The following is a 17,135-nucleotide window of genomic DNA, read 5'->3' on the forward strand; positions in this document are numbered from 1 at the left end:
CATTACAAAACAGGCGAGTCAAGTGCTATAAAACCGCCCTTTTCATTCACACACCTTATTATCCGTGAGAAATGCATGGATAGTCTTCTGCTGTAAGACAACAATGAAGATCACTTGTATAGCCTTTGTGCTCATCATCCAGGCATCACAATGTTTGGCTTCTGATGGTACAGTATTTAATTTTTTGTCAGCGTATGTATGTCATGCACATTGCTTTATATGCATAACTTTGTTATGCTGTTGTGTCTTTTGCCATGTACCAGTTTGATGCCTGTGTTACCCTATTTTTTTGTAGATATGTTACAGTTCAATATTAAGGCGATTGTGAATGAAATTTTTAGAACTTTGTTTGCTCATTACATTTCTGTTTATTCTGTGAATAATTGTCAGTAATGTTGTCAGTGTAATATAAAATTCAATTACACACAATTAGAAAAAACTCGAACAACAGACTGTGCAAACAGATGATTTTATCTGCACTCTATGATAACCATGTTTTATCTCTTCTCTTCCTCTACAGATTCATATTTTACGCTAGTTAACAAGGACACTGGTTTTTGTTTGGTAAATCCATTTGATTACTGCGAGCCAGTGCGCTGGACAACTGGTGACAGAATTTTGGTTCTCTGGTCGAAAAAGTGCCTGGGAGTCCAAGGGAAAAGTGTGGGAAGTCAAGTAACCCTCTACGACTGTGATGAAAATAGTGACCTCCAAAAGTGGGAATGCAAGAATGAGACCGTGCTCGCCCTCAAAGGCCAAGAGCTTTACATCGAGCTCAAGGATGCTACCACAGCTGTTCTCTCCAGAACAATAGGACCCAATAGCCACCTTACAGTTTCTGGAAGCATCTCCGATGGTCCTTGCTCAAGAACATACAGAGGTACAGGAAAAATTATAATGCCACGCACATTTGTAACCAGGAATTAGTGTGCCAGTTTTTTGTAAGTCTTTGAAAGAAATATATTTTTTTCCTCAACTAAGTTTCCTGTGTATTACTGGTACTCACACACCACATGGACCCCGTTCCAGATGTGAAGTAGTGAAGCAATGTGTCATATATTCTCAATGTGTCATATATTCTCTTTTAATATAAATGACTACATGTATGTTCTCAAATCAATTAAGCTATTCTTTGTTTTATTCCTTTGTCTTTGTTTCGCCCTTTCAGAGTATTTCACCATTGGAGGAAATGCGAATGGTAGACCCTGCATGTTTCCCTTCTATTACAAAGATAACTGGTACTCAGAATGCACAGAGCTTGACAAACAAGAAAAACGTTCTTGGTGTGCAGTTGAAACACATTTCAACAATGAACTCTGGGGCTACTGCCCAACAAGTTGTGAGTACTGTCTATGAAAACTAGAGTTTTATTATACTGCAGTGAGAGAAATGCATAAATATAATACAGGATTTTTTTAATGTGTTCATGGATTTATGATAATTTGAATAATGAAGACTCTCTTAATAATGATGTCCCTTGTTTTAATGAATTTATTTAGGACCTACCAATAATTGCCTATAATAACCATCTTGAGCATTCAATGTAAACAAGATGGCAAATGTGCAATGTGGAAAAACTTATTTCAAAATGCATTTCCATATTTTTGTTTGTTCATTTCAGCCAAAACACACTGGAACAAACACATTACAACGGGAGATTATTACCAGCTTAACACACAGTCAGCTCTGACTTGGACCCAGGCTGAAAAAAGCTGCAAACAGCAGCATGCCTCCCTGCTGAGTATCTCTGATCCTCACGAGCTGGCTTATATCACAGGTAAGATGACACTGACTCTATACTTTATGTAGTGAAAAAAAGACAGCATGTAATTGAGCTGAGTAGAACACATTTTAATTTTATTTATCTCTGTTCCCTGCCTTTTTTTCCCCGACACTCACAGCTCTACTAAGTGAAAAGGGCGCAGGACAGGGAGACACTCTGTGGACTGGGCTGGTCCTGGACTCAGAACATGGCTGGCAGTGGACTAATGGGAGGCCTTACCGTTATCTGAACTGGGACTCGGGTAAGTTTTATTTCCACATCAATAGCTGACTTTGTGTTGCTATTCTGACAATACAAAGGCTTTATCTCTGATATATGCCATCTGTCTTTTATCCTTTTTACCTCATATGTACATGTTGCAATCATTAATTGGTATGATATGATAGGTAATTAGTCTGTGAAGAAAAAAAAAGTCTGCGTTAAGGCTGAGATTTCTTTTAAATATAATAATATATGTAATAATATGTAATATGTTGGAAAATAATTGCTGAAAACACGTGAAAAGACTTTGAACGATATATTACTGAAATATGGAGTTGGAGGTTGAAACAGTTTTCAGTCCAGGATTTTTTGGGCCGTCACCCTGAGCATACCCCTGCACCCCGAGCAGAGAGCTAGAGATTAATTCATCTCGCTTTGAGTGTTTCTAAGTTAGTCATGTTGTTTTCTGAACCCATCTGACACAGTGTCAGTCACCTCAAAATGGCTGCATCTTCATCTTAGTACGATGTTTTATGCCACATTCATCTGAGATTTTAAAAAGCACTTCAAAAGCCAAAGTTTTGTTTCTATTTTTCTTTTTATTGTTGTTTCTGCTACTGTTATAATGGTGTCTGTTGATTATATTATAATTTGTTTAAGTGCTACAAATAAAAGTTTTATGAAATTAAAATGGAAGACTCTGAGACACATCTGAGAACTGACATGAGCCCGTGTCATCATATGAAACTGAACCATCATCTTGTTTTAGGACATCCACATTCTAGTCCAGGACACAACTGTGGAATTATGAATAGTGCTGTACAATACTCCTGGCAAAGTTCATCATGCACCAAGAGACTGGGGTACATCTGCTACAGTAAAAAGGAGGTTCCTGTTCTTCCTACTGAAGGTAAAGAAAAATAGCTATTTTATTCTGTTCTATTTTAGTTAAAGCTGTTAGTTACTGAATTTTTCACTGGTCAATTTAATGATATTAGTGACTCAGTCGTTTCTTTTCATAATTTCTTTGTTCTTGTCATGCCCAGCTACTCAGCCAAGATTTTGTTCAAGCCCTTGGATTCCCTTTAACGGCCACTGCTTCTACCTCAACCGTACTCGGAGAACTTGGACCGATGCTCAGAGAGAGTGCCGCAAAGAAGGAGGGGACCTAGTCAGCATCCAAAATGTGGAGGAACAAAGCTTTGTCATCTCTCAACTTGGCTATGGTACGTGAAGAAAGGAGGAAAAAAAGCTTGAACGATTATTTGAGCCTGCAAAGGTCTTTCCAATGGCACCAACCCCCTCTAGTGGGATGGATCTAAGAATAACAATCCATCCTGCAGTTTTCTTTTCCGGTATCTAATGAGCATGTGTCAGCCATCTATGGCCACTAGTGTGGCTGTCACCTCTAGTCATTAAAAAAAAATAATATGTGAAGGCAGTATTTAACTGACTAAGCCCTTTTGCTTCCACTTTTCCCAACTGGCAAAAACTGAGGCTGCTTTTGTAACAAAGCAGTGTATGTTGAGCAGGTTAGGGTTGGGGCAGAGTTCCTTCTTTTTCAATGCATCAATAACACCAGTAAGAATTACAACCTGTTGATGTTGCATATCTCTGACCCAGTAAGCCTCCACCTCCTCTAGCAACAAAGACCGCCAAATATCTACAAGCGAAACACAAAATAATGGACACAAGTATCAAGCTGAGCAGACCTCCACGACGATAAATGACAGATAGCTGACTGAATATTTATTTGTGCCCATTTCTGCAGCATCCACTGATGAACTCTGGATTGGACTGAATGACAGGAAGACAGAGGGGCTGTTTGACTGGAGCGACCACGCCACAGTCAGCTTCACCAGCTGGGAGTATGGGAAACCTGTTGTCCGTAGTGCCCAGGAAGACTGTGTTCTCATCAAGGGAGAGGTAATTAATGAGTATGGTACAAATGCTTCTGTAAAAGTGAAAACTAATCTGCTTCAAGGCAAAGTGATGCACATAATTTACTGTACATACATGTTTTGGAAACTCCTGTGCACACAGTTTTGTGTACCTTAAGGCTCAGGCTGGTTTTCGTGGTTTGAACTAGCATGTACGTATGGCATATACCTGGTGTTTCATATCTTAACAGTGACTTGAGTGATATCTGCATTTCGATTTATGGGAAAGATGTCATAGGGTCATAGAAGAGTCATGGATTCAATGCAAAGACACACTGATGTGACATGCTGGCTCAGGCCCTTACTAAGACACTGTGTCTATGTTTCACCCATATGTGGCAACAGCTTGGGAAAGGCTCTTTCCTGTTTCAACACTTTAACGCTCCAATGTACAAAGCGAGGTCAAAAAGTCACGTTTGGTGAGGAGGCACTTAACTGCTATGCATATAGCCATGACCTGACCCAGAACAACACCAATGGCTATATCACAATAATCACAAAAGGGGTGTAATGCTTGGGTGTCTACGTAATTGTTAGTTTTGGGGGTGGCTGTGGCTTGGTAGAGCGGGTCGTCCACTAATCACATGATCGGCCGTTCAATCCCTGGTTTGATTCCCCTTCAGTCTGCATGTCGAAGTGTCCTTGGGCAAAATACTGAACCCCAAATTGCCCCATGAAGGCTGTGCCATCAGTGTGTGAATGTGTATGATTGGTTAGCTCTTCAAAGTGATGAGCAATTGGCACCTTGCATGGCAGCCAATGCCATCAGTGTATGAATGTATGTGAACTGAATTGGTATATTCAGTCTCAACACAGATTTTCTGTGCTTTCTTGCAGAATGGGAACTGGGCTGACCGAGTGTGCTCCGAGAAACATGGTTACATTTGTATGAAGTCGAGTGTCTCTGAGCGACCTACAGATGAGGTGGACCAGAATGTAGGCTGCAAAGCTGTGAGTGAACTTTACTTATAATTCATAATAAATGTATATTTGATTTATGATGGTTTATTCCTAAAAGTTAAAATGCATGTTGTGAAATACTCAGTTAAAGAAATTAAGAACCAACCCTGCTGACTAGTTACTAGTTATCAATCATACTAAGTTAGGACAACCTAATGATATTTTCCATTTTTTGTTTTCCAACAATCCAGGGTTGGAAAAAACATGGTTCCTACTGCTACTTTGTAGGGACAGAGACAAAGACATTTGATGGCGCCAAAGAAGACTGCAAGAGTTCAGATTCTTACTTAGCTGATGTTTCAACTGGGTAAAGAGAATTATTTTGAGCATACTAAAAGATGTGAAGGGATTTATTAGATTTTTCATATATATATGATATCATTCACTGATATAAGAAAACTGACAGTTGTACTTGTGTAAAAAATTCCAGGGTGGATAATGCGTTCCTTGTCAGCTTGGTGGGGTTGAGACCTGAGAAATACTTCTGGCTTGGCCTCTCAAACCAGAAAAACATTGAGTTTTTTGTGTGGACCAATACAGACAAAGTGAGATTTACTCACTGGAACACTGACATGCCAGGTATGGAGACATTTAAATTTCTGTCTGTAAGATGTGTCAAAAACTGGCTTCATAAATGACAATTTATAATTTGTCCCTCGATAATCCAAGGTCACCTACGTGGCTGTGTTGCCATGACAACTGGGGTTTTTGCCGGCCTATGGGATGTGCTGCCCTGCACCAATAAGGAGAAATACATCTGCAAACACCTGGCAGAGGGGGCAGTGGTAACCCAACCACCACCAACTGTTGCCCCTCCCAAATGTGCAAGCGGCTGGTCCCCGGTGGCATCAAGAAGCTACTGCTATAAGGTAAGATCCAACACAGCTTAATATAAGTGACACATGTACTGTAAAGATATTATCAAACTACTTTTGTTACTGTACATCATTCACTGACCTGACACTGCTGCAGCTGTAACTGCTGACTGCCTTGTTAAGCAAGCAAAATCAGTGAATCTCACTAGACTTCCTATCCGCCGTGTTCAGAACAACAGGTGAAGAAGGATCAAAATGACTCCTCAGTCGCCGACTTCAAATCATAGTTTATAGCTTTTTCGAAGTGTAACAGCAGCCGACAGTGTCTCCGCCCTTTTATAACTGACTTCTTGATTGAATTTCCTCTTTTAGGCTCAGTCTGGCTACCTAACGGTGTTTGAATCACTACTGAACCAATCCAATCCATTCCACTTTATTTATATAGCACGATTTTTAGCAAACACAAGGTTTTCAAAGTGCTGTACAACAAAATAAAACACAATAAATAACACAGTAGAAACACAATGAAAACATGAAGTAGATAATAGAAAGATAAAAGAAACAATAAAATAAAATAAATAAAAAGCACTACCCGCACAAGATAAAATAAATAAGATAATAAATAAATAAATAAATAAATAAAAATATGCACGTATACACAAAAAATTAACACTCTACATGGTGTTAAAAGCCAATGAGAAGAGGTGGGTTTTAAGAAGGGTTTTAAAATGAGACAGAGAGGACTGTCTGATGTGCAGCAGCAACTCATTCCATAACTTTGGAGCTGCAACGGCGAACACGCGATCTCCTCTGAGCTTAAGCCTAGCTTTAGGCACTGACAGGAGCAGCTGGTCAGCTGACCTGAGAGCTGACTTGGTAAACTGTTTGTTAAATGAAGGAGTTATTGTATAACAGCTTTGAGTTCAGTTTTTCTTCACCGATACACAGAGTTATGCATGTTATGCCCCTAGGGGTGGTTAAGGCACAACATAAGACAAATTCATCTTCACCAAATCTCAGGTTTAAGACTGACTGTTGTTGAAATATAATGATTTTTCCTTTTATTTACAATTTCACAAATCATTGTCAGTGAGCAAATCCAAAATAACAAAAATACAGCTAGCATGGTAGTAGATAGAATTTGAGAAAATAAAGGACACCAACTTAGTTATTATAATTAATGATTTAAATGAATATTAATTAATTAACAATGCAGCTAACCAAACTATTGAGACATCTCTTCTACGTTATGTGGTCAAATCTTTGGAGGCATAGTTTACATATTTAAATAATAGATCAGGCTCAGGGTAAAGTGAAACTGCCAGACATTCAGTGAGAGTTAAACTTCTTGCCTTGTGTTTTAGGTGTATGGCAAAGATTATGAACAAAAGACCTGGTATGAAGCCAGAGATTACTGCAGGGCCATCGGAGGAGACCTGCTCAGCATCCATAGTGAACCGGAGTTGCGACTGAGTAAAAGGTACAGTATGACCTGGTTTCATAAAATGAGCACTTAACAATACTGTACTGCCAAAAACTCATTAGAGTATAGTAAATGTGAATTATTATTGAATGAATTGAATTATTGAATAAAGGCATCAAGGTTCAAATGCTTTTGACTTGCATATAGGTTGAATATAAGTCTGTCCATTGCAGCTATTTCTCAGTCTGGATTGGACTAAATGCTCCTGACCCACTCACTGGTTATGTATGGAGTGATGGATCACCAGTGAGTACAGTTTTCTCTTTCTACAGTGATTAAGTCAATAAATTTTAGTTTATGTAACTCAGTTAAATAAAAATAAATCAATTGTCATTGCATGTTCATTTGCTTACTTTTCTTTACAGGTAAACTTCCTACACTGGTTTGATGGACAGCCAAACAATAAAAATAACGTGCAATCTTGTGCTGAATTTTATCTGTTTGGCTGGCATCATAGTGGGTCTTGGAACGACTTGCACTGTGAGACGTACCGTAATTGGGTTTGTCAAATCCGTGCAGGTAAAACATAGTAATTTGGTTACATTTACATTTAAATTAAATTTCACTTTCCCATATAGAGCAGGTCTAGACCACAGACACCTTGAGCAGAACATATGTCATTGGTTGTGGAGATAGAGATTCTTTTGTAACATTTGTTGGGAGTTGAGTGAGCAAGGTTACTCTTCATCAATGTCATGTTCATGTGTGTTCTTAATCTATTTTAAATATATCTATCTTCTGTCCTTACAGGGGTGACTCCAAAACCATATAATGACACAGTCACTCCTGGTAAGTGGGCAAGTGAAGTATAATCATACAGATGCAATCTGTAAATTACATGTCCTATGCTCTCTTTTGACACATTTCATATTTATTATTACAGCTCCTCCTGACTGTGCTTTTTTCAGTGATTTCTCAGAGTTTTTTTGACATGTAGCTTAATAAATCTATTCTTTATAAGTTGGCAATATGTGAATTCTGCATTGATGCTGCTAAATAAATAAATAACTTTACTTAACAACCTTAACAACAGAGGGGGCATAACAGAAAACACTTTGGTCACATGAGTCATCATGGAAGGCAATGACAGATAACCTTTTCTGATGTTTGAGGGTTTGGTGACGTAACATAAATAAAGATAACATGTATAAAGATATATTACGTCTTCTGTTTTCAGACTACAATAAGACCTCAGACGGGTGGCTAGAATGGGGAGGGAATCAGTATTTTGTAAACGAAAAGCTTATGGTCATGGAAGACGCTCGTCACTATTGCAAACAGAGGCATGGTGACTTGGTGACTATCAACAGTGAAGCAGAAAGTGTCTTTTTGTGGAAACTGGTAAGCAGTGACATTTGTACTACATTAAACAATTAAAATATAAATATGAGTTGAGCACAAAGTGCAAAGTAAGTCCAACTGGTTTAACCATCTCTTTGTTTTGTAGATATCCAGATCCGAAAATGAACACTGGATAGGCCTGACAGTAGACCTTGATGAAACCTCTCAGTAAGTATGACTTCATTCATTCATTTCTGTCATTTTATTGCTAATTTTAGGCTGGTAATGTTAGGTCAGTTAGAAAATTACCATGGTGCAGTTCTAAACTGACAGTTTTATGTGTCTGGATGGTTGCTCCAGCATCTGGTTCAGGTATTTAGCTCAGGAATTCTTTTCATGTCAAACACCCTGCATTGTCCAAACTTTGACACAGGATGTTTTTCTGTGTGAAACACCTTGGAAAATCAATGGCCCAAATATAAAGCTGTAGAACAAATTATCACTGAAGAATTAATTATGCATTCCGTCTGGTTTGTGCAGCTACTTCATTATTTTCTTTTTTTCTTTTCTTATTTTTCTTTATTTTTACTTTATTCTGACTGTGACTGATCGCTGATATTTGGCTGTAATAGCATTACTATTCAAGGAGTTACTCTTTTCTTCCTTGCCATTTTAATTGAAATTTAAAATAAATGTAAAACTCCAAACTTGACCAAATAAAACAAACAAAACAGGTTCCTGATGGAACAGGAACAAACATAATACAGTTTCAGCCTTAAGAATTTAATCAGTATGCCATTATGCTAGTAATATTTTCACCATGAGTTGTTTTTGAGGCAAACCGAATTTGTTTGTGCTACACAAGGTGGATGGATGGTTCTCAAGTGGCGTTTCTAAGGTGGGATGAAGATCAGCCAAAGTTCAAGAATTATGATGAGAACTGTGTTGTCATGGAAAGTTATCATGGTGAGTAATTTGAAATATGGCTCTCCCTCAATGCTATAACAGTATAAAAAATGTAATCAAATAGAATCTTAAGGACTGTATTTGCTCAAGTGTTTTTGATTCACAGGGTTCTGGCATGATTATGATTGTGGGAACGAATTCAGGTCCATTTGTAAACGCAGTAGCTCAGCACCTGTCAACACCACTGTGGCACCTACAGAGGCCCCTAAGGGTGGCTGCACACCTGGATGGAAAAAATTTAAGTCTAAGGTTAGAGGTCACTTTTAGCCTTTACACTAGTCTGTGCTGGATGGAAATAAAACATGTGTAGGACAGATTTAAATCTGCAGTGCTTTGGTTTCATGACATCTTTTAACATATAATTTTGATCCAATGCTCTGCTGAAATTAGGTTTTAATGTTTGAATGTCTGTAAATCAAATTATTTTTCTCCCCTCTAGTGTTACAAGATCATTAAGAATCAGAATGTAACATGGGATGAGGGGAGGAAACAATGTCGAAGTATGGATGGAAAATTGGTCTCTATTCCCTCGAGACATGAGCAAGGTTTGTTTCACATTTATTTATTTTTTTCAGTTAAATATCCATCAACTTTTTATCTTCATGGTTTTACGTGGTCAGGTCCACTACACTGGATTGGCAGCTAACAAAGACACACTTGTAGCAGAGCCAACACTGGATATGGATGTCACAACTTTTCAAATCTATGATTCAATTTGACTTGATTTTAGGGTCACGATTAAGTTTATGATCTCAATATTTCTTTTTTCAGCACTGATGGCTATGCCATAGTTAGAAGTCAATTTAGATAAACAAATCACTATATATAGTTTTACACCCTCACAACTGCCATTTACATTTTCATATTATTTAAAAACATAAAGGTATGGTAAGCTGATATCCAGTGGTATTATTTATTTAATTATTTGTTCATTAACAATAACATTCAACTGGGAACAAACTGTTGAAGACAAAACAAAACACCAATTGGCAGAAAATCGACCAGATTTTTCATCGCACATAAAACAAAAAGGGGGTACTGGGAGAAACCTCAATTCTGCTTCCAAAATGAAAAACACAACGCTCATGTCACTAATGTTTATACGAGTAAAACAAATCTAAAGCTCTGCTAGAAGTCACAAGAGGTACTGTACTGAAACAAAACTCCATGCAAATATGTAATCCTTTTTTCCTCCCAAATTTTCAGCGTTTCTTGTGACTGAAATGGCTGCCACACCTTCTTCAGATTTCTGGATTGGTTTGCGCTATCTACATAGTGGCCAACTTTCTTGGATTGATGGAAGAGCAAGGAAATATTTAAATTTAAACCGTCGTGTAGGTGAACACAGTCTGAATTGTGTTTTATAATGTGATGTGGGTTGTGTATAGCACTCATAATCATTTGTGTGTCATTTTTAGGATCGCTTCTATTGGGCCTTTAGAAGATATAAGGTAACATGTTCAAATGTAACTGTATACAAGGCTGTAGTATGCAACACGTAGACACAATCAATATTCACTATTGCAAAGAATTAAAACTATTTCTATTATTTATTACTATATAACATTTTTGTGTATTTATAAAAAAAATGTTTCTGTTGCAGGGGTGGTTCCCTAGCTACATTTATACCGACAGGGTAAGAACTTTTAAAAAATTGTTTTTAAAGTCATATGCCACTTATTTTGTCATAAATTGGAGACAAAGCACAATACACTTTACACAATCTCAACTAGTGGTGTATGAATTGCGATTCTTCCGAATCATTCACCTGGATTCTCTTACTGACCCGGTATTAAACAGTATGTAGTCTCCATTATCCTGAATCCTTACAGTCCTACACTCGCCTTTAACTAGGTCACATTTACAAATTAAAATGATAAATTGTATCATTCACTAGTCTCTTTTTAACCTATAATAATATGTACTATTAATAATATGAGCTGACAGTGGATCAGCGTAACTTCCTGCAGACTCAGTATTACAGATCTGGATCCAGATTCACAGATCCATCCTGCATGAGTAAAGAAGGGAATTTCCTCAGTAGCATGAAACAGCAGACTCTGAATCACTTTTGACATTGGGTTAGACCACAGCGCAAAAACTTATGGCTCAAAACACTCAGAATCCCTAAAGTAAAGCTGCAGAGCTTTCTACACTGCACAAAACATAGCAGACCCATGTGCAAAGTTTTATTTCTATACATTTTTATTTCCTGCGTCAAACTTTAAAACTTTAAAAAAACCCTTCTCGTAGCTTTTAAATTTTAATTTATCCAGCCTATTTGTAGTCAGACAGAGGGGCTTGTGTTTCACTGGTAGGATATGTTTATGGACATACTGAACCAAGCAACTCAAAGAACTTGTAAGATCTGGATCTGTTTAGTGAGTAACTCAGAAAGAGTCGAGTCCGTAAAAGGACCTGAGTTTGACATCTCTAATCACAACTCATTCGATACGGATAACAGTGTTATCTTGGAGAACAATGTCAAAAGATAATTCAAATTTAAACATATTTATTCTAGGACTGCCTCCTCTTAGTCAACAGAAGAGACTGTATATATTATTATATATTTTTAAAAACTGTCCTTCACTATTCCCTCTCCTTATTAAGGGTAGTGTCATTGCTCTGTACACTGAACAGTTTTCTCCTTTCCTGACTGGTCTCTCTCTGACTTTCCAGTGCGCTGTGATCAGTGGCCAAACTGGTGCTATTGGGAAATGGATCTTAAAGTCATGCAATGACACCAATGATTTTATCTGTCATCGAAATGTTGGTGAGCCCATCATCTGACCTTCCTTTCTGATATAACGATCATGACAATGATAATGATTTATTAATCAAATATGATAAAAACAATGCAATAATGTGCAAGGGATTGCTTGAAATAATGAACCTACACTCTGTAGCTTTACAGAGATTTTCAGCTTATATTTACCTTCCAAGTCTCACTGTCATTGCTCTTAAAGTGTCAATTTTGGTCACAGCAGGCTGCTGTTTACGCTTCAAAAGCTCTTATTAGTCCCAAACCCATACAGGTCCTGCATCAGGTCCTGGGTTCCTGGGTCTGGGTGAAAGTCTAGGTCTAGCCAATCTAATCGTAATTTTCTGTATGAATGGAATAACTGAATCTCTTTAATTTCTCGCTTCAAACAGACCCTGCTCTCCCAGATGACCCTGAACCAACAAGGACTGAATATGTCAAAATAGCGAATGACTCTATCAAGGCTGTTACTCAACAAATGACTTGGGATGCAGCCAAGAAGTATTGTGAAAATGATGGCGCGAAACTTATTAGCATACGTAATGAGTGGTCACAAGCCTATCTTGAGCTGCTGGCTAAGAATCTCAATGCTTCTTTGTGGATTGGAATGAACAAAGCCGAGGTACGGAGCAGGAACTTTCTAAAACAGCATGAAGCAAAATAACAGTTTGTAACTGTGTGGCTATGTGTACTTTTATTATATTATATATTAAGTACACTTTTATGCATTAATACACAAGTATAATTATATTCCTAAGTGCCAACTGGAGAAAACTTCTCAAAACCTTTCAGCAGTTTGTGGTAGATAAAAAATATCCCAATGTGACTATGAAGTGACACTTTGGGGAACATGAATGGTTGTTAAAAATTGTACATCATAGTTTTTTTTTTATTATATACATGTTTCTGACAGATATTTCTGTCTGGATCCAAGTAGTGGAATGACCAACATATCAAGATTTCTATTCATACAGGCATGCTACTAACATGATTTTTTTTATACAGGAATGAATGATTAACATTTTCACAGTTTTCATAATTTTCTGAAAAATATGTTGTAACAACACTCAACGCAATTTGATCAATCTTTGCTTTCAGACTAAGGGGTATTTCAGATATATTGATGGATGGCACATGAGCTTTAGTCACTGGGGCTACAATGAACCAAGCTCTGACAAACCTTGTGTCTATGTGGACGTAGATGGAAGATGGTACACTACTTTCTGTAACCAGACCATGAACGGTGTTTGTATGAAGTCTCAAGGTAAGTACAAAAACAGGACAACACACAGACATAGCAGCCAGCTAATATTACTTACGAATACAACAGCCCAGCTCGGTTTCTGTCTTTCGGTTTTTAATTTCACGAAGCTCTTCTTAACAACTAAAAGTCAGTCCCAGATTTCCTTTTGCTCCATCATTTTCTCATTTTCTCTCTTAGCTTCCCCTGTCAATGCCTCCTTCAGTCTTTTTGCCTCTGTGGTTATAACCATGAAGGTTGCTGAGCCCGGTTATATTGCCAGCTTGCCTAGCTCTGGTTCTGGCACCACACTGCTACCCATCAACATTGACCCAAACACCAGTGGTACAAACACTAACACTCCCCCAGTGCTCTGAGCTCACAGTCTGGGCAGCCCGGCTCACGAACTAAGCTAACATTAGCTAACAGCAGCTATAGTTCACAGCAGTTTACTTTATTGTACATCACATAACTCTGTAAATCACAGAGAGTTGTAGAGCAGCAGTTGGAGGACATCAGAGGAAAAGCAGGAAACATTCTCCATAAAATATGATTCAGTTTCACCAAAAAAAGTTAAATAGTTGGTGCTGTGTCACTTAGTGCTATAGTGGGTTACAGAGTGGGAATGACAATGATTACTGGACAATGTAGTTTAAAAACATTTAATGAAGAAAGTAATGGAAGAAAGGTTGCTTTAAGTAATTATCCTGTAAATATCAGGAATACCTCCTCTGCTTGTCTATTTGGAACAATTTTAATATTAAATGACTTTAGGTCATTCTTTAATCTCTGTTCAGAAATGTAAATTATACGCCTTTAGCTTTGTATGCTTTTAAATGTGACAGTTTTCTTTTATAGAATATTGGAAACTAACACACTGTAAGTGTCAGTACCGAAATATCTGATAGCTGGTAACTGATGGCATCAATGTTTCTCATTCACTCAGACGTGCCACCAACAGACTCAAGTGCTTTTCCGGGAGTTTGCCCTGAAGACCCAGATCCATTGGGCGAAGACCGGAACACCTTCTGGCGACCATTTAAGGGTCACTGTTACATATTTTTCAATGCAGCAAAAAGTTGGTCACTCGCAGCTACTAGCTGTCAAGGACATGGTAAGTACTTTCTGTGGATCTAAGATATTTCTAGATACTAAAATGTATGTAGCTTTTCCTGAGGACTTTTTGTTTTATTAAGGTGCAACACTAGTCAGCATTGAAGACCCCACTGAGCAAGAATTCCTTGAAAATGCATTAACAATGTTTAAAGACGGACATCCCTCTTTCTGGATCGGCCTGTATAAAACTCACAAAGGTACAGTCACTTCTGCTCTTTGATGAAAACAAATATTTTAAAATGTTATATATTTTTTATTATTCCTCTTCATCAATAATCTTTATTTTTCCACAAAGTGTGGCATTAGGAGAACTATTAAGTCACAGTATCTTGTTTTCTGCAAACGAGCATTTAATGAAAGGAAATACTGAACAAATCTATTTGTCCGCAGGGGAGTGGTTGTGGTTGGACAAAACAGTCATGGACTACACTAAATGGGGTCAAGATGAACCGAATGACCACACCCATGGAGTGATTAGTACTTCAGATGGGACTTGGAAGACAGAACGATGGTCTTGGTATTCTAGACCCTACATCTGCAAAGCAGCAAAAGGTAAATACATTTTATCTGGACTCTCTTTGAATCATAATACTGTTCTTTATAATGCTGAGTTCACAATAATTTTGTTCTTCGACATAATTGTCTTAGATTCAAAGAGTCATACATTCTTGCTGTGACTTTGCAAACTACAAACTGCAGTACCACCTAAAGGTCACAGTCGTTCAATGTTGTGGTTCTTGCTTGATTGAATTTGATGGTTACAGGTTCACTGGAATCAAATTAAACATATTTTTTCTTTCACTGAGTTATGTTTACAGTTGTGCTCTTAACAGTGCAGGCTAATGTCTGATTTTGGTTGTACAGTTGTCACATTTCACTTTTTTCTCTTTAGTAATGCCGACCTCGATATCACTACCATCACAACAGGGTAAGTTACCTCCTTATCTTCTTTGCTTCCCTCAAAATCTCAACAGATATTTTGTCTGATCATCATTTAATTTTTCAATCTGTGCAGAACCTGAACTTCAACGTCTTCGTGGCCACATCATTTTGGCAGTTGTGCTGATCATTACTGGGCTTGCGATGGGAACGGTCATTGCCCTCTTCATCTTCAAGAAAAACAGTCATCGCTTACCCATCCTTGAAAGGTTAACCAACTTTGAGAACCCACTCTTCAGATATTCACAGTCCCAACCTGATGTAGCTGACACCAGTAATCTGGTAGAGAATGCAGAAGAAGAGAACCCTGAGCCTCTTATCATAACCATATGACCTCCCATTTACCTTATTTACTATTATTACCATTATTACTACTGTGGCATGGTACTGCATTGTGCAAGAGTTATGATGTCTAATTAACATTGAAGAAAGCAATACGTCCTGTGGCTTCTTGGCCTCTCCAGACTCCTAATTGATCTAAATTTTTCTTGTATTTTTATGCAGTTTTATGTGTGCAAAACAATAAATATGCAAACCTGACTCAAAATAAACAACAGTGGCCATGTTCATTGTGAACTTGTAAACCATAATTACATGTTTTGTTAAATCCACAACTGTGTTTTAAACTAAATGCTAACATTAGCATGCTGACATGCTCACAATTACATCATTAACATGCTGATTAGGGTTGTCAAAAGTATAAATACTTCATCAGTGTTGTTGGACTGAGGCTTTGGGGATCGTGAATTGCCGTCCCTAGAATCTCACCTGTGCCATGGCTAAAAACACGGTAATACAACAGTAGACACTGTAGTCAGTGGCAATTTTCCTCTGGCTCGGGCGGGCCACAATAAAATGTCAGAAAATCTCTTTCTAAGAGGTAAAATTATTAGACCAGAATTTTTTTTTTTTGCACAGCCCGACCTCGGCTAGTTGTTTTAGCCCTGCACCAGCACTGGAGAAAAATGGAGCTGGCCTAGTGGCGCAGATAGCGTCAGGGGAGGTGAATTCTGGAGAATGGCAGACTTATACTTACAGTACAGCCTACTTCATATGAGGTAACTATTAACTTAACTGCTAGGTAATCAGCTGCCTTCTTCAGACTTTAGATAATGGTTAATAATACTATAATTATGTAAGACATGCAAGAGATGTATTTGGAGGAAATGTTTTTTTATTTTTGTCCAAAATGTGCTGAAACACACAAAATGATTTACCAAGGAATACCAAACCAAAACCAAAATCAAGTAAACTACTTTGTCTACGAAGATATTTGTATTAGAACATCTCACCTATGGTATGTACTTTTTGATGATTACTCATCACTAGTGTTTACAGCTCACTTCTCACATTCACAGAAGACACTTCCTCTTTGAACATAACAGTCTTTTTTTCCCCATCAATTTGGGCAAATTGACAAATCATATTGTCTTTGAATTGATACTAATGATCCCTGAGTAAAATGCATCACAGAACAGAAAGGTTTACAATTGATGTGTGTACTTAAGTTAGCATTTGAACATCAAAACACTTCTTTAATAGCACACTTTGTTCTCTGTTACAATCCACAAATGCAAGCTTACTTCCTCTGCTGCTTCTGTAAGCCAAGGGTTAAGGGTGTGGACCATTGTGGAGAGATTTGCAACATTT

The 17,135-nt window shown here is 37.8% G+C and overlaps 1 protein-coding gene across 1 annotated transcript; it reads left to right on the top strand.

The window, feature by feature from the left end:
* Window positions 1-28: 28 nt before the first annotated feature.
* Window positions 29-16,036, top strand: LOC109140204 (macrophage mannose receptor 1). Its single transcript, XM_019266248.2, has 32 exons — window positions 29-167; window positions 521-880; window positions 1,169-1,339; window positions 1,622-1,777; window positions 1,902-2,024; window positions 2,754-2,894; window positions 3,031-3,210; window positions 3,756-3,910; window positions 4,762-4,875; window positions 5,076-5,191; window positions 5,315-5,463; window positions 5,554-5,753; window positions 7,064-7,179; window positions 7,356-7,428; window positions 7,548-7,701; window positions 7,933-7,971; window positions 8,360-8,523; window positions 8,630-8,691; window positions 9,329-9,429; window positions 9,536-9,678; window positions 9,869-9,974; window positions 10,636-10,763; window positions 10,848-10,880; window positions 11,033-11,065; window positions 12,109-12,202; window positions 12,583-12,812; window positions 13,289-13,454; window positions 14,377-14,544; window positions 14,627-14,743; window positions 14,937-15,098; window positions 15,439-15,474; window positions 15,562-16,036. Exons 1-32 carry the CDS (start codon window positions 104-106, stop codon window positions 15,816-15,818), a joined length of 4,311 nt encoding a protein of 1,436 aa, XP_019121793.1. The 5' UTR covers window positions 29-103; the 3' UTR covers window positions 15,819-16,036.
* Window positions 16,037-17,135: the final 1,099 nt, after the last annotated feature.

The sequence above is a fragment of the Larimichthys crocea genome, chromosome II, assembly GCF_000972845.2.
Source record: "Larimichthys crocea isolate SSNF chromosome II, L_crocea_2.0, whole genome shotgun sequence".
In the NCBI taxonomy this organism is placed as follows: Eukaryota; Metazoa; Chordata; class Actinopteri; family Sciaenidae; genus Larimichthys; species Larimichthys crocea.

Bases quoted from the DNA above. Each gene is read 5' to 3' on its own strand.
- LOC109140204 (XM_019266248.2), top strand. From the start codon at position 104: ATGAAGATCACTTGTATAGCCTTTGTGCTCATCATCCAGGCATCACAA. The intron at 168-520 runs GTACAGTATTTA...CTTCCTCTACAG, and splicing joins ACAATGTTTGGCTTCTGATG to ATTCATATTTTACGCTAGTT. The intron at 8,524-8,629 runs GTAAGCAGTGAC...TTTGTTTTGTAG, and splicing joins GTGTCTTTTTGTGGAAACTG to ATATCCAGATCCGAAAATGA.